The following is an 18,864-nucleotide window of genomic DNA, read 5'->3' as shown; positions in this document are numbered from 1 at the left end:
CATGAGGATACAGGTAAACTTTGTCTTTAAAGACAACAGTATAACACAGAGCAGACATCAGGGTCTGCAGCTCACTTAGCTTTCTAGCAGAAGCAATGGCCACCAGAACTGCCACCTTCATTGAAAGATGCAGTAAACCGATATATAAAGGCTCAAAAGGAGGACCCATAAGCTTTGACTATACCAAGGTTCGGTCCCATGGAAGAACAGATCTTGTTCCTGAGGGTACAATCTTTCCAGACCTTTCAAAAATCTTACTGATATTTTAATTAGAAAAGATAGACTGTTATCCACCTGAGGATGGAAGGCCGAGATGGTTTCATCAAGATCCACTTAGCAGCTTATGGCCAACTCTTGCAGTTTCAGGTACAAAAGACAGTCCAAGTATGCTGGATTGAAGAATGTAATCAGCAAAACTCCAGACTAATGAGACCAGATAGAGAAATGCTTTCACTTAGAGAAGGAAGTAAACCTAGTAGATAGTTTTCGGTATTCAACAGCACATCTAGAAGCTCTTTTGAACACGACTCCTTCCTAGCTCTAACCATAGAGCATCGACGCCATTAAATGGAGTGCCTTCAGGTTTGGGTGGAGCAGGCAACCAGGCAAAGCATACATCAGATAAGAGGGAAGGACCCCTCATGGATCAGTAACTCATTAAAAAATAGGAAATAAAGGGTAGAAATAAATGGCCAGTTGTTACAATGGACAGATAAATACCAGGATCTGTACTGGAACCTGTGCTGTTCAACGTATTCATAAATGATCTGGAAAAGGGGGGTAAATAGTGAAGTGGCAAAGTTTGCAGATGATACTAAATTACACAACATAAGTACAAAGCTGACTGTGAAGATCTCACAGAAGCGGGTAACTGGGCAACAAAATGACAGATGAAATTCAATGTTGATAAGTGCAAAATAATGCACATTGGAAAACAATCTCAACTATACATACCAAATGATAGGATCTAAATTAGCTGCTACCACTCAAGAAAGATCTTGGAGTCATTGTGGATAGTTCTCTAAAAACATCCGCTCAATGTGCACAGGCAGTCAAAAAAAGCTAACAGAATGTTAGAAACCGCTAGGAAAGGGATAGATAATAAGAGAAAATATCATAATGCCATTACATAAATCCATTGTACACCCACACCTTGAATACTGTGTGAAGTTCTGGTTGCCACATCTCATAAAAGATGCATTAAAATTGGAAACGGTACAGAGAAGGGAAACAAAAATTATTAAGGGCACATAACGTTTCCATATGAGGAGAGATTAAAAAGACTGGACAACAAGAAAGCATCAATTAGGGAACCCAGACTGTGACTTTTTGGGGACCAAAACAGTGGACATTTCCTGCTGCACCTCATTGCAAACAGAGTTACTTGGGAATCCCCCAGACCTGGAAAATGGACCTGGCTACATCTGGATGAAGAGACCACTCCTAATGACTCAAAAATGACCTGCTTAGGTGATCTGACAGCTCTATCTGCATCCCGGGAAGGTAAGAGGCTTTGAGGTCGATTGTGTTGGTAATACAGGAATCCCATAGATAACTGTGTCATAGCAGAACTGGGACGAGTGGGCCCCTCCTTATCTGTTGAGACAGAACATTGACTGTGTGTGGTCTGTAAGAGCGAGCAGGTTTTTTCCCTTGATATCAGTTAGGAAAACCTGGCACGCCAGATGGCTAGCTCTCAACTCTGACATCTACATGAAGAATCATGTCCTTTGTGGACCATAACCCCTATGACTGAAGGGAATCCAGATGAGCCCCCCAGTTCAGGAAAGACATATCCATTACTAACATTAGCGATGGTTGAGGACAAATGGAACTCCTATGCAAATTTGACAGGGTTTGTCCACCAGTCCAGACAATAAAATGTGAGCGGGCACTCTGAGCAGTGTTCAAATGGTGATGGCTCAGCAAAAATACTGAGGCCAGCCAATCTTGTAGAATCCTGAAACACGATCTGGCATACCAGACCACATACTTGCAAGAGACCATATGTTCCAGAAACCTCATACAATTCTGTGCAGTTGTAAGGGTAAACCTTAAAATCTAAAATGATGGATCAAATTGTCGGATGCCTTGACTCTGGAAAGAAACTCTGGCTTGGATACAATCCAGTACTGCTCCTATAAATTCTATCCTCTGAATTGGTGAGAACATAGACTTTTCTGAGTTAATCAACAGACCCAGTGACTTGAAAGCTGACTGAATGAGAGATAGACTGAAGAGTACCTGAACTGTGGAATGGTGCCTCACAAACTAGTCTTCCAGTAGGGACAGACATGTACTCCTAATCTTGTCAGAAAGGCAGCTACCATTGCCATACATTTTGTAATAACCCGGGAAGCTGCCCATGGGCCAAAGGACAACAGTGCAAACTGGTAACGAGATTAATTTACCAGGAACCTGAGATACTTCCTGTGGCCTTGATAAATCATCACATGGAAATAGGGGTCCTTTAAGTCAAGGGCAACATACAAATCTCCAGGATCCAGGGAGAGAATAATGGAAGCCAGCATGACCATGCAAAACTTTATCTATTTTAGATATCTGCTTGCTTTGATGCGGGAGGAAGAAAGGAGGAAGTTTGCCAGAGAGTCTTGATGGGTTCGTTTATTTGCGGTGCCACCCAAGATGGAACAGCACAGGCCAGGATAGCAGGCTTTGAGAAGATTCCCTAACCTCTTCTACCTGAATGTCCAAGGCCGATGTCTCCTGTAATCATCAGAAGGGGCAAAGACACCTCCAAGGAAACTGCTTCATTTGGACCAGATGAAGCTAGCACAGGTTGAGGTAGATGAGTCTCCTCTGTTAGTTGTCCCACTGAATGCTCCTGAACGTCATCTTCCTGCTTGGGATCAGGAGGCGCTCAACAATCTGACTCCCAACTTCTAGCCCAGGGAAACTGAATGCCACTGATGAGGTGAAGATCTGGAAATGGGAAAACCTTCATGGATTGCAGAAGGGTCACTGAATAGACGCTGGAGCCCAATGTCATGCAGCCCACGCATGCAGGCCAGCACTAGACACAGGGTCTCACAATTATCCCAGGAGATAAGATCTAGGAAGGGAGTGACAAGAGACACTGCAGCTGGGAAACATAGGCGGCAACCCCAAGTTAAAAGAAGAATTGCCTTCTCCTGACTATGGAGGAGCCATTCCAGTCAGTGCCAGGGACTGAGAGTCCTGGGAAGAGCAAAGAGAAGCCATCAATGCTGGCTTCTTTCTCAACAGTACTGGAGGGCAGAGCTCCAGGACCCAGGAGGTTGACTCAGTACTGGGCCCTCCACTGGTTCCAAGTGGTTTACCAGTACTGGAGGAATGATCTCCTGCACCGCTGAGGACACTGGCACCAATAAGCTTAGCAAGTCCCTTGCAGCTTGAAATGTGTCTGGCATGGACAGTACCACGAATGTCTCTGACCGGTGTGCAAGAGATTTAGATGGTGCCACAACCATGAAGGCACCTCTTCGGGCCTCAGACTTGATAGTGCCTGCCTCTGTGCAGGAGTCAACGGGTCGACTTAGCTGATGAATAAGTGGAGGAGTGCTTCGATTATGACTGCATTCTACTCACTTTGTCCCCTTTCCTGGCAGACTTTGGGGCTGAAGAGCTGCCTCTCCCAGCAGCGTCTTTGAAAGACTTCTGTTTCTTCCTGGACACAGTGATTCAGTCTGTATCAAAGGCACACATCTCTCAGATGCTGATGTACTTGGTACCCTCTCTGACCAAGAAGGTTCTGAAGGTGGTTTCAGAATGGCTTCCAAAAGAAACTTCAGCCTGGCTTCTCCATCTTCCTTGGTCTGAGGCTTGAAGTCCTTTCATTGATCCCTAATATGTGACTCATCCAAGCATTTCAAGCAACTAGAGTGTGGGTCACTCGCAGGCATGGACTTCGAGCATGCCAGGAAAGATACTTCCAAAGGCATTCTTTGGTACTGATAATGGAACTCCAAATGTGGGAAAAACAGACTAAAACTAACTCAAACACTAACTGACCCTAATAACTACACAAATATATAACTACATATATGAAAAAAAACATGCTGAGAGCACTTGCTAAAGCAAGACCAACATTAGTCACAGGTGATAAGAATGAAAGTGGGGGTGTGAATCATCTGTGCCCTTTATATCTACACACAGCAGTGTGAGGCAGCACAAGGAGCTCAAGCTGCACTGACAGGTACTAGTGAGGGAAAGTTTTCCATCAACTGTGGTTTGGGATGCACACACACCAAGAGTGGAATGCTCACATGCAATCAGTCAAAGAACGAAGTAGAGTTCCCACTCCCTACTTACAACCTTAGATACCTGGTACACTAGGGGTGGGTGAGATCAGGAAAGAAGTTCAAATTATCCAAAGATATAAGCTAGCCAAGGAGAAGAAAGAGAGCCCTGATAGGACCAATGCCAGCAAGCAGGCAATTAAATCACTGTTGAGTTTTCCCACTTCTAGTGCAGGATCAGATGAGTAGAATACTTTCCTCTATTCCTACCCTTTCAGTTGTCAAGGCAGCCCCTCTAAGGAAGAAAAATAATTTGCATGCCCGATGGGAGATTTGGTCAAGAGTGGGTGGTGTACAGAAGACCACCACAGCTTCTTCTTCCCTCCCAGCAACACCATAGACTTGGTGGGGAAGAGAGCAGAGCCAGCAGCTTAGGTGACACCGGCAGGAAGCTATCATAAAACCTGGCAGCAGAAGCAGGAATCCCAGCACTAGACTTAGCTCCTTATCAGTGCTCCCTTGTCTGCTTTCAATGTCTGTGGAGCTTAGGATTTCTTCACCTCTTTCCTGATGCTCAGCTGCCAGATGCAGGGGAGAAAAATGCACAGGATTGCCTATTGCCCTGTAGATTTTCTGTTTGAAGTACTAGCACCTTCCTGCCTCCTCTCTTCAAACAGCAAGTGTTGCTTCCTTGCTGAGGGACTTCATTAGCAATTTCAGCAGGGAGGGGAGTGGGGAAGCGTCTTCCTAGAAATATCAACTTCCTAGAAACATCAAGGAAGCAAGAAAGAGTAAATCAGGGCCATCTAAAAATTGGTTTGGGTCATAAAAGCACTTTTATTTACCTTAAACCTTATTTCGAAGAGAGTGTCAGTAAAAAATGGGATGCCAGTTGTGCGTTGGGTCTACTCCTTTTTCAGATTTTGCGGAGTTGTTGGCCTAAATAAATCATGGGGCAATATGTAATTTTTTGCACAATATTTCCATCAATTTGAAATATGATGCCTTTTAATTTTACCTAATGCCTTCTTTTTTTTTGTAGTTTAAAAGTAACTAGGTGTCTGTTTTATCTTCTCTATATCATTAATTACCTTGTATATTGCTTTCTTTTGGAACTCCAATTACTCTTCAACTTTCCAAAGTAAATAGAACCCTTGCATAATAGTCGTTTCGCTATTCTTAGCCTTTTATATTCAATAGGGTGTTTAACATTTGTTTTTAGATAAGGGGACCCAAACCTGAATGTCATCTCCTGTTAGACTCTACTATATATTACCTCACCAATACATTCTTACCTTGAAAAATGATTGCTTTATGTCTTGTCCCAATCTTTCTGACATTTTGCCCATGTTGTCTGACATTTTGGTCATCCCCTCTGCCAGGCTGTCAGGCAGGGACTTGACTGCATTTGAAACATTTCTCATGGAGTTACGCAGTGGATTTACAAATGTGTCCATCTGAAGGGGAAAACATTTACCACGATTGCATATCCTACGGAGGACACTAGTACAATCATCAAGTAAGAAAAAAGTCACACTGTTCTAGAGAATAAACCGATTTATAGTACAACTCTTACTTTGAATATTAAAATTCAATTGATACATGCACTAGATTAAAAGTATTTTTACTTCAGTATTTTCACTCAGATATACTAGAAACACTATCTAATGTGGACAAAAATTAATTGGCTATCAACGCTTAAAATTTTGGAACAATGTGTTAAACACAGAATAAGGAATTTCACCAGCTGAAATCAGACATCAGACATGTTTTACTGAAAGGTCTTCAAGGTTCTGCCCCAAGACTTATTAGTTAAAATGAATTCTGCATTTATTTTTTACAATCATGTATATTTGAAATGTTTGGGAAATCTATATGCAGTTGTTGGATATCTTTGTATCATATTATCTTAATATATGGACAAGTTTCCCCATGTGCATATCAAAACTATACTTTAAGCAACATTTCTATGTATTGCCACAAAGTGCTGAAGTTTGTTTCCCACTGAGTTCAGAGAAACATTTTAGCTTCAGTCTAATCTATATTAGTTTCCATTTCCTCACATTCCCACTCTAACTGCCTACACCTATCTAATCCTCATTTATTGCTCCTTCTTCAGTCTCAGCTTCATGCCTTCATTCATAGCACTCCCTTATGCTTTGAAGCGTTTTCAATTTTTTTGCCCACTAATTGTCCTTTCTCTCCTCCGAACTCACTTCTTCCAGAAGCGCTACCTCCCTCGTTCTCATCTCATCTCCAACCTGACTCACTGTCCCATATCTTGTCTAAATAGCATCATGGTGATTTGTTAAGTCTAACATGTTCAGCATTAGGCGCACACATTTGAATTATTTTTAGTATAATATTTCATGGAGACTAATTATGAGTGTTCTGGTATTTTCAATGTACACTATTTTTTAAGAACAGTGCAAGTAACAAAAGCACACTACCTAGTGTAATAGTCTACAAAAGGAAAAGATAAGGTTATGAAAGATCCAATACATTTGGAAAGCAGAACACTAAATCTTTATTCTTTTGTGGACATTACATAAAGCTGGATAAATTCAGAATGATGTTTTACAGTCAACTCTACGGACGTAAATTTTTAAAGAATGCAGTTTAAATAACTGAAAAGTAACTTTTTGAATAGTTTAAGACGTTGGACATGCAGGTCACTGGAAATTTGGCAATGACGAGGACCTAATTTGCAAAAGCAGCTGCCCATGCAAAATGGGCAATTGTAAACACAAGTATCTATTTGCAGAGACACCAATTTCACAAACACAACTGAGTTTTTTCCCCCATTATTCTGATGCTGAATTCAGCTGTCTCATTTCTAAGTGACTCACTGAGGAGACTGGTCTCTAAACTTTTTGACTCAACAGGGAACAGTTGTCTGAGAATTTTTTTTTGTGCAGGCTTAACGATGGACACATGACTTTGGTGCTTATCTCCATGTATTCTGTGCTGGCTGAATGTGAAACAGCATTAACAGCCGCCTTAGAAGGTAAACACATTACATATTTTGGGTTGGAGAGCAGAAGTCATGATAGCAGCAGCCATGTGTTCAGTTGGAGGTGGGTAGGAGATTGGGAAAGGAACAGGAGAACAGGAATCTTTGATGGGAAGTTAACTTGTCAACAATAGAATTAAAAGGCCTTCTGCAGCATATTCAACACCCACTCATTTCTTGGAAATTTGGTTTCCTTGACTTACAAATAAACACATTTTAAAAATGGCTAAGTTCTTAATTCTATACTGGTCTTATTTCCTGATATATTATTGTCGCTTTCTGACAACACACATTACAAATACAATGCAAATTCAAAAATTGCTTGCACATGAAATAAAACACTATGGTTTATAACTGTCTGCAGTCAGTTACTGATATGTTCAATTCATTTAATAAGTTATGGCACCAAACGCATCACTAAAATCTGCTAAATATTAAATGCCATTCTTACCTTTCGCGCAAAATCTCCTTTTCCTTTGCTGTAAGCTTTATTCTCCAGAAAGTCATACACACAATGGGCTAAAGCTGGGGAAGCTTTAATCATTTCAGGATTTAACAACAACTAAGAAAGAAAAGATTAATTGTAAACTTTCAGCTTCTTCCAAAATACAATACCATATTTAGAAAAAAGTCATATCATTTCCTTTCATATGATAAAGGTTTTTAATACTGTATGCAGCGACCAAATTTACATATTTGTACAAAGAAGTGTCAGTTTTGAATGTATTTTCTTCATTCTCTCTCTAAACATTACTTAAGATGAGTATTGTTACAGAGAGGGAAATAAGCATTGCATAATTAATTTTTTTTTAAGACGGATCTATCAGTTCCACACTATTTGTAAAAAGCATCTTTTTTGGCTATCTTGAAACTAGAGTCTAAAATCAGTAGTTACACTGTAATCAACACGTGGGAAAAATATTGAAATAAAATAAGGTACCATACATATTACAAATGCAGGTTGTTAGACAATCTAAACAGCTGTTAGATTTCATAGCATTTTGTTTACTCTCACTCCCTCTTAGAATTTTACTTAGGCCTGGTCAACATTAACACTGTAAGTTGACCCAAGGCACACTAGTTAAGTTACGTAACTAATGTAACTTAAGTCGACGTACCTTAGATCAACTTACAGTGGTGTCCACACTACGCTCTCCTGATGACAAAGCTTCCGCCTCTCATTGTGGTGGATTATAGACATTGACGGGAGAGAGCTTTCCCATCGACTTAGCGTCTCTTCACCAGATCCGCTAAATCGACGTTGCTGCTTCAATAGCAGCAGCACCGATTTATCGTGCCAGTAAAGAAGTGCCCGCTGAAACAAAAAAATTTCTCAGACAACCATTCCCTGTTGAGTCAAAAAGTTTAGAGACCAGTCTCCTCAGTGAGTCACTTAGAAATGAGACAACTGAATTCAGCATCAGAATAATGGAAGAAAAGAGTGGTTAAACACTTTTTTAAAAAAATGACCAAAAGACAGGAATATTGTTTCAGTCAAGTGAGCACAATTACCAGGACTGTATCTTCGCTGCAGCTGGAAGTATGATTTGCAGCCCTATGTAGACTTACCTATGCTATATTAAAGCTAGCTAGCTCACTAAAAATAGCAGCGAGGATAGGGTGGCGTGGACTTCCGTGCAGGCAGCACAAGCAAGTATATACCCAGGGGAGTCAGGCAGGCTTGTGCAGCTTGCATTACCATGTCCTCGCTGCTATTTTTAGCAAGATAGGTAAAATAAAGGTAGCATGGGTACATCTACACAAGCTACAAATCACACCCCCAACTGCAGTGTAGATGTAGACTAAGTTTGAAAGTTGAGCTGGGAGTGGGGAAAATGAAGAAGGATGTTGAGCTAACAGGAGGGGAAACTTTAACAGCTAGAATAAAGTTTTACTGTTCTATTTATGGTATAAGAGGAGGGATACTCTTCCTTAAGCAATAAACCACTTTCAGTCATTAGGATAAACTACTTCAGTTAATCCAACTCGAAACTCGGTTATTAACACGTTATAAAACTGAGCATCTGCATCCCCCACTTATACTTCAATTATTTAAGTTCTGGTCACTGAAACACAAATGATCAGAGTTAAATTTAGCATTTACCTTCAGCTGTGACATTTACAACATACTTGCGTTGTTCCAAATCAGGGTATTTTATTAAGACAATCTCATGGTGACTGAATTAACATTTAGTGGAATTTACTGAATTCCTGATGGAGAACTATTAGTTCAGGCAGACAGCCATAACTATGAAGGAAAATTTGAAACTAGACTAGTCAAGAACTTACCTGCAAATATGCATTTAAATCTTTTTTCCTCTTCTCTAAAAATTCTCTGTCCATGTTGTTAAATGTCTTTTTACCAGGAAGCTTCAATATACTTGCTAGGTTTTCGAACTAGGAAAACAAACAAAAAAGGAGGTTAAAATTTTTTTTATTGTGATTTTTTTAAAAAAAAAAAAAGATTGGATGGCCAGAAGGATCCATTATATCATCTATTCTGAACTCCTGCATAACGTGTCAACTTGATGCACCCACTTATTTTTAAATTAGAACTGTACAAAATATTCACATAGAATATTGCACATTGGGAGCATCTGCAAACCCCTTCAAAACGTCCTCCTGCCTCCTCTCCAAGTCAGCCAGCTTGCTGCCATTCTCCACAAGTCCTCAGAGGCCTTGCTTACCACTGTAGTCTTCTGGGGAAGTGGCCTCCTTCCTACTACTGCTGCTTCCATTCTTTAACTGTCTGGACCTATGCCAAGATCTTTTGGGATGTCACATGGCTGACTGCATACCGTATCTTTGGGGGAGCAACACCAGTTAGAAAAGTGAAACACCCCCAGACCTGAAAGTGACCACTGTCACATTAAACGCAGAGCAAGATAGGCACATCACAGCACACTTGCAAAGGAATCCACAGTTTCTCTAGCATTCATATGCTAGGCAATCAAGTCTCAAATTCTTGGCATATGAATTCTGGGAATCAGAGTTACCCTTAGTTATCGCACTAAAACTCAGAGGCCATTATCTGCCCTTGGGCTTAGGGTAGCAGCACATATTGGTCAGGCTAAAGTGCTTTTCTGTCCCACTGCTTTATATGGAGGAGGGGATTTTTAGACCCTCCAGAGAGACCTTGTATTTTAGGGAGATAGTGTCTTCCCATGGCAATACCCTAGAATATGGTTGTAAAAATAGAACCTGAAGACTCAGACAGTGCTCTTCATGCTCAGCAAGCCCGGATTTTCTACTAGAAACATCTAAGAGACTGGTAGGAACCTGTGTCTTCTGAAGGGGTAAGTGGAATTTAGTTAAGAACCACCTGTGGGAGTGAGGGAACGACTGTTCTCAGGATGTGTGAAGTCCAATCAAACAGGGGAGGGTTGGTTCATTTCCAGTTCCTGAAATGTGAACTCCAGGGTTGAGTCTGTGAAGACCACCAAACCCTGCAAGGTTCCCACAGCTCTAAATTAATTACAATGTGTAGGAAGAGCTGTGTAGAACCATTTTCCCTTTTGGCTTTAAGTCTAGTTCACTCTAAAAATGTGTGTCACATAGGAAGACTACTAGAGAGACAGACACAAAATATCCTGTTAAAACTATTCTAATCAGAAGCCCTGGAAGTGGAAGATAGGCTATCAAGCATGGTTAGTTGGTTTCAATGGCACGTCTCAGAATTTATTAAAATACTAACTTCTAGAAACTGGAAGCAACCCTATAGTATTTTCAAGATGCAACACCAAGGTCAGAAAACAAAAAATGCTAACAGAAGCTCAACCTAAAAAAAAGCACTAAAAAGTAAATATCTATACTATCTTATAGTCCGACAAACTGTTTTAAATTAATATCAGAGCTTTAAGCACTTTTTTATAACAAAGACATCTTTATAAATTTGTATCTCATGTACAGCAACTTTCCAATTCACAACTTCTTTACATTTCAAACAGACACAAACTATCATCACAAAAAAAGTCAATTACACAGCTAAAGCGAAGTTCAAGATCACAATCAAGTGCTGAGTTTCTACAATCCTACAAAAGGTAGTGCTAATGTTTAGTTTCTACATCCCTATTGGTCGAAGATGATATTCTTATTAACGCACCCAGAGAAGCTGGTTTCAGTAGCAGAAGAACTTTGAGCTCCCTCTTCCTGTCTTACACAGCCACCCACTACAAATCTTCTGCCCCTTGCTTCTAGGGTGGGTTGCTCAATCTGAAACCAATGCCACAAGCCAGCTTTGTGAAAGTTGAAGAAAAATAAGAGTTACCAAACATCCCAACCCTCCTTTATGAAGGCTCAAATACTTATGACTCATTTCTGGGCTCTTATTTATAATAAAATATTGGGCCTAATTCAAAGCTACCACAGGGAAGTGTAAAGTACCCCTTCCCTGAATCAGCTAAAACCATTGCACTACAGAGGAGATTAACTGTCTCAGGATAATTAAAGCTTTACTTCTTCCTCACTATTAAACCCCAGCTCTGGATGTTATTTGTTTTTAGAGAGTCTCTATTAATAATGTGATGGTTCTTCCTGCTAGCTAAAAATTAAATATAAAAAGGCAAAAACCACAGGACTAGGTTTCCTGAATGTACAAGCTGTGCTTGTGAATCAGGGTGTAGGTGGGCTGCAAGTCACTAGCTATGGATCCTTGATCTAGCATTGGCAGCCCCTGCACAAGTGAGAACACCTGAGGGGCTGCTTTAGCTTATGCCACTGTTGCAAAGTCCTTTAAGAACCTTACACAAGTGTAAGAGGATAGATGTAACAGAACTCTCGTTCAAACACCACTGTCGCATACTCCCATATTGAAGAGCACAGGAGATACATCAACATCATAGGTACTAACAAGTTACTTACCACACAAAGGCATCTAAAATATCTCATTTTTTCCAAATGGCTAGAATAGCAAATCTCACTGTGTGGTAATACATGGTAGTGTTGCTTTTTAAATCTGTAGATTCAAGATTTTAGATCTTGCAAACACCAACAGATAATGCATTATTTATAAAAGGTTAAAAAGTGTATTCAAAAGAAAGGCCACAGTATGCAAATATTTATAGTTTACACAACTGGAAGATATGCAGGTTAATGAAATACTCTGTGAAAGAGCAAGATTTGTTAGCTAACTTTAATACACAATAGCGTTGAACTGAGGTTTACAGCCTGTTCTGTACACACTTCCATAATTACATTTTATGGGTATTTATCTGCAGCTTCAAGAAACTCAATAAAGAATAAATAAAGAATTTGTAAGTGTCAATATTGTTGCTTTAAACTGTAGCACAAACTATGGTGATCTAGAACCTAAGGCAAAACCCACTGAAGTGAATGGAAAGGCTACCACTGACTTCCACAGGGCTTTTAATCTGTGTGTCTATATGTACAAACTACACTTTTCTAGAATACATTTTATCAGCATGGGGCCAACAACAACTACACATCTTTACCCACTGATGTAAGAGACTTAACACAGCTGTTTCACCTTCATGGATTTCAGGGTGTGATATGTCTTTTTTTTTTTAAATAGATATTAATCCTGCAGAGAGGAAGGAGTGCAGAATTGATATACTGAAATATATTATTCTATATCCCCTGCTAGTCAGAGTTGTCCAACTCTGATAATAGTTTTTATAATCTAAAAAAATATTTAACGTGCATATACAAATTATTAAATATAAATGGTATGTGTACAGTATATGTATGTGTATATTAGGGATGTAAATAGCATGTAAAAAAAGTAACTGTGTAACCTATTAAAATTGTATCGGTTAAATATTTAACCAGGGAACTAGAGGTGCGGGGGGCTGCTGCAGCACCCCCATGTTTTACGCGGAGTCCCAGCAGCTGGGACCCCAAGCATGTGGGGCCGGCAGCCGAATTTAATCGTTAACTGAAACCGATAAGCATCAAGCTTATCGGTTGATATATGCTTACTTTTCAAGAAGTTGGCCATTTCCATTTAAAAATGTTATTTTGACCCTATAAGAACATGGTCACAGATAACTCTCAGAGTATTCAAACCTATTTACACTTCTATTACCAAAAAATAGAGTAAACATATGTTACAGAGCAACAGTTTAGAGTAGTTAAAGGATTTATATAGTCAATAATCTCAACCGCTACTAAGATGTGGTTCAAAAGCATTTGACTCCTTTAAAAGCATTGTGTTGTTAACACTTATTCATGTGAACAGGTTCTACTTTGTACCAGCTGGTGAATTACAAGTCTTTGCATTTTTTTCTTTTATTTTATGGGGGTTAAGAGTATGAGAATACAGGCGAAGCAATAAAAGGCAGATTGTCTAATAGTATATAGAACTGCCAACAGCTGTCCCCTTCCTAGACCTCACAGATCCTTAGCATTTCACTTAAAAACCTAAATGGCCCATTTCCCAAGCTCAGTTTTTATTTCTTAAGCTCTGTGACAAATACAACAAATGAACTAAAGAACTGTTCCACACCGACTACACTTCTACTGTGAACATTACTTAACTTTCCATAGAAAAATTAAAACAGGTCAACCAAATCTTTCTGAAGATAATAAATTTTTTTTCATTATTCTTTTGGTGGTTAATTCTAAACACACCTGTAAAAAGCATCTCTTTACTTGACCAAATACAAAGGGTTCAATCACTAATATACAAAAACCTATTTTATTTTTAAAAATATGCAAGTATAAGGCTCAGTGCAAATCTTTCTTCATATTAATCATGAGAAAATGCAGTTATATATTACACAAGAGCACATCAATTCAAATAACGGAAATTCATTATCTAATACAATTTTCAACAGTTTTCAATAGTCCTACTTGATGAACACTTGTTTTGCCTGACAAGCTAGGGAAATGATGTTCATGCTATAGAATAAGTTTTGCAATATGCTACCAACATATTGGGGGGGCATGGATCAGCATTCATGTTGCGCTCCCAATCAGTACCCAGCCCAGGCCGGGGAAGCTAATGGTCTAACCAGCGGACCAAATTCTATGATAAATCCTGGTCACATACATTAAAAAGGAGAACCAGCATATATTGAGGACTGTGATCAATTGCTTTCCATGTCTACTGAAAGCAGGACAAGAATTAATGGGATTAATCTGCAGCAAGAGAGATTTTGGTTATATATTAGGAAAATCTTTCTAATGATAAGGGTAGTTAAGCTCCGGAAGAGGCTTCCAAGGGAGGCTGTGGAATCCCCATGACTGGAAGTTTTTAAGAACCGGTTGGGCAGACACCTATCAGAGACAGTATAGGTTTCTTGGTCCTGTCTTAGCTTAGTGGGCTAGACTAGGGGACTGCTTGAGGTCCTTTCCAGCCCTAAAATTCTACGATTTTATGATATGGTAAGAGGAGAGTTGAAAGCAAGGTGGACTGCGGATTTAATATGCAAATTCCTTCATTTGTGTTCTTTGTTCGTACAGCATCTGGTACATTGGGTCTAGGGCTCCTAGGCCCTACAGTAATCCAAATAATATAATCATCCTAAACTGACCTAACTGTGTAAATCCTAACACAGCATATACACTTTACCAAAACCAAAGCAGACATCTCTGCCCATACTAGACTGATTTTACCGCCCAGGTATGAACAATATTGTCTTAGACCACTCATGGTGATACACTTGATATTGCTTATTCTAATGACCTTTAAAGCACTATCATAACAGGCATAAAAGGGGGAAATTTTCAATCATATCAGTTCATTTGGGTTAATGTAATATTATTGAAAAGTTTCATTAACATGCAGGCTAGCCACATTAGCTGGCTGTTTTTTAGTCTACTGGGAGACTACAGGGTAGAGTTTGCCTTATTTGTAATTTCCACACCGTAGCATGTGGATATGAATCTCTTAAATGAAACCTTAATTCTGAATTTCCTGGGTTTGCAACACTTGGGTTTCAGTTAATTACAGCAACCGTGTAATGTTTTTTGCCCTTAAGTGACTAATACTCTTAACTTTAACTCCATTTTAACAATAGTTTTTTGTCTTGATATTTCCTTTTTAAAAATCATTGTAAGTTTCACGTATGAACATTAAACAAAGAAACAGAATGCTACTCATTAATATGTCTAATGATTTGAACATAAGTACTAACCATCTTAATTTTTTTATTTTATTTTAACTTATGGACAGATTGCTCTCTTCTGGTGCACAGGTCAAATAGCCAAAGTGCACTGGTGAATCTTGCCCTTAATGTGCAACTAATTGGTTTATACAGCTGTTAGTGAAACTGGTGCTATGTGAAAGAATGGCTGGGGGAACACAGTCATTGAGCTATGCACCTTTCTGTGTTCACCCCATGTTTTTGCCTGAATTCCCCCAACAGTGATGCTCCTATACACAAAGGGGTCTGGGGCTTGCCCTGCTCCAGCACTCCAGCTGGGGAGCAGGGTCGGGGGCCGCTCCATGTGGCTCCCAGAAGCAGTGGCATGGCCCCACTCCAGCTCCTACGGGTAGGGGCAGTCAGGGGGCTCCGCTCTGCACGCTTCCCCCCGCCTCAAGCGCCACCCCTGAAGCTCCCATTGGCCAGGAACTGCGGCCAATGGGAGCTGCAGGGGTGGCGCCTGCGGATGGGGCAGAGTGGGAACATGGCCGCTGCTTCAGGGAGCCTCTTGAGGTAAACGCCGCCCAGAGCCTGCACCCCTGAGCCCTTCCCGGACCCCAACCCTCAGCCCTGAGCCCCTTCCTGCCCTCCAAACTCCTCAATCCCAGTCTGGAGGACCCTCCTGAACCCCAACCCCCTCATCCCCAGCCCCACCCCAGAGCCCGCACCGCCAGCCGAAGCCCTCACACACACACCCCCTGCCCACACCCTGAACTCCTCATTTCTGGCCCCACCCCGGAGCCTGCAGCCCCAACCAGAGTCCTCCCCCCCTTCTGCACCCCAACCTCAATTTTATGGGCATTCATGGCCTGTCCATACAATTTCTATTCCCAGATGTGTCCTTTGGGCCAAAAAGTTTGGCCACCCCTGAATTAAGGCCACACAAGTGACAAAGTTATATTAATATAAACTTTTAGTAGCCAATTCTAAACAATGTGATAGCTGCTAAGACACAACCATGCCTTTCAAAGATATACTCATAAGATTAAGCAGTCTCTATAGGATCCGTTACCTGTTCAGTTATCCTCATGTGGAAGTCATGGAAGTCACTGTAGCGACGATACGTTTTCCATATCTCTTCACTAGTTGGATTTCTCCGATGTACAGTGATCGCATACAGTGCATATGTCTTGCCATGGTCGTTGCATACTCCTGCCACAGCATATGGGTTATAATCAGCATAGACTAGTAATTTAAAACAAAAATGAAGAGGGAACACAAACAAGGAGGAAGACGAAAGGACACAAGAGACATGAAATGGAAACATCTGAAATGACAGAGCTGGAGACAAAAATGGATGCAAGCAGAAGAATAAACCCTCTGTAGGTGGCATCCTCCGGATACTCCCATTTTGTGTAAGCATGATTCTTTAGCTTAGAAGAAAATTATACAAGTCTCACTGATGTATGAAATAAAAAATATATATGCCTCAAGGAGTATATAAGGTGGTCAGATCTTTAAATACTGAATATCTTTTTGATTGACAAATATTATTTTAGCCTTGCGGATCCCAGGGAATGGGTGAAGGACTCTACTGTAAATCTAGAAAGAGTACTACTCAGCACTCATGTTCAGGTAGTTTCTTCTCTCTAAACATACCATAAGTTTTTCCTTCTGCCTCTGCAGATTTCTTCTTTTGGGGTACACACAGAGCTAAAATACTACCAAGCAAAACATTTTAAAACTTTTAATAATATTTAATAGTATAGTTATTCTGTTCTTCTTCTTCTATTACAGATTATTATAATTGTTTACACCGAGGATACAGATACCAATATATTTTTGAAGTGTAGGTTCTCTCAAAGTGGTTATAATTCCAATAATCTATTTTGTACCTTTCCTTCCCCCTTTTCCCTTTCCACCCACAGATTTATAGTGTCTAACACCAGGCGGAAACATTAGATCATCTAGTCTGACCTCCTGTATATCACACACCATTAAATTTCATCCTGTTACCCCTGTATTGAGTTCAATAATTTTGAGCCCACTGCGAGAGCCCAAAATGCCAGAGACACAGTTATAGAATTTCCAACTAAAAACATTAACATGGATTTAAAGTGTAAAGACTTATCAATCAGTGGTAAAATCCACAATGTTAAGAAAGCCTAGAAACAATGCCAAGTTTATACTTAAACATACAATAGAAAGAATGCCATGTTAGGACGCCAACAGAACTTTGAGTTCCACATATCACCCTAGAAAACATCAAAAACCTTGGCACATTCATCCTACAAAACTCACAGCTTCATTTAATCAATGACTCCAAAAATTGAGAACACATCTTAACTGACAACTTTACTCAGTTGTGCACTTAAAAATACTTTATCATACCAGTCTTTTCATCACACTAATCCGCTTATTTCCAATTATATACAACCCACAGAAAAAACATGCATGGCAAGGTTTTTAGTTAAAGAGACTATGTTGGGGATAATTGTCCAAGAAACATTGAAGCATGGCATTTTCAGTAGGTAATAAGGCTGGGACCCCCACTTCCAATTTGGAAAAATAGGTAACTTTACGTAGGTCAAGAAACTTGGGCTCTGAAGACTGGTGGGGGGAGTGAATGTGTTAAGCAAGGAAGTTCCAGATTTAAAGATCTTTAACTGAGAACATCCTGCCTCTGTGCCTTAGAACAATAACTAGGAACTATGAGTTTGTTCCCCAGCGGATTTCAACCACTAGGTTAAAACACAGGGAGAGAAGCAGTCTTAAAATTAAATGTCACAACCAATGACTTTCTAGAGGGCAGTGTAAAAGGTTTTAAGTCATAGTAGTTTTCAAAGCATTTTGAAATGAAAATATTGTATTGTAACTTTTTGCCATCAGAATTGAAAGCTGCCATATCTTGAGCTAATAGGAGTCAAGTAGCTCAAGATGAAATGCAATTATAGGCAGGGTGCAGATAGTGATGCCTATAGATAAAGTTGGTTGACACTTTCCATTATAAGACCCTGTTTTCAGTTACTTATAACTTTCCCAAACTTAGATCATCTGGATTGGAACTTTTTTTTTTAAAGTTTCAGCTAAAACAGCTCAGCTGCGTCTGAGAACAAAGTTAGTGAAAAAATATTTTGACCATGTTAAAAAAATATCTTACAACAATTCATCAAGAAGCTCTAACATTGCCATGCCATGGAACAGGGACGTTAAATTTGGCAGGGGGTAGCATTTGTCAGGGAAGGAGTTTTTGTTATCCTCACAAAGATTCACCCAAATTTGGCTATGTCACAAGCCTTTGGAAAAAAATTACAATTTATACATGATCAATAGAAACCTGTTAGAGCTTGAAAGTTAAATTGTATGATTTCATGTGCTCCATCCCCTCATAGCCCCAACAGACCTCGCAGACTGCACATTTATAATTCCCACAGAATACGTGAGTATGCCCCATCCAGGGATAATAGGGGTATGCAGGACTTATCCTGCAATTGCTCCTCCCAGTTGCCAGGACCCATTGTGGCACTGGGCACAGGAACTAAGAGAAGGGACATTGTCTTTCCTGTGC

The 18,864-nt window shown here is 40.0% G+C and overlaps 1 protein-coding gene across 9 annotated transcripts in view; it reads right to left on the bottom strand.

The window, feature by feature from the left end:
* The window catches only part of SNX13 (sorting nexin 13), a 155,618-nt gene that overhangs the window by 19,394 nt on the left and 117,360 nt on the right, over nt 1-18,864 (bottom strand). For 6 of the 9 annotated variants that reach the window (XM_043541115.1, XM_043541112.1, XM_007069503.4 and 3 more), the window contains 4 exons: nt 16,369-16,508; nt 9,541-9,648; nt 7,703-7,813; nt 5,534-5,695 (listed from right to left, as the gene is read on the bottom strand). In XM_043541115.1, the coding sequence (XP_043397050.1) occupies nt 5,534-5,695; nt 7,703-7,813; nt 9,541-9,648; nt 16,369-16,508 (521 nt within the window). The other 3 variants (XR_005224029.2, XM_037890580.2, XM_043541114.1) reach the window with 3 other exon arrangements.

This window comes from Chelonia mydas, chromosome 2 (genome assembly GCF_015237465.2).
Source record: "Chelonia mydas isolate rCheMyd1 chromosome 2, rCheMyd1.pri.v2, whole genome shotgun sequence".
Taxonomy (NCBI): Eukaryota; Metazoa; Chordata; order Testudines; family Cheloniidae; genus Chelonia; species Chelonia mydas.
Note: the sequence above shows the minus strand (reverse complement) of the source record. Positions and strands in the feature narration are given on the sequence as shown.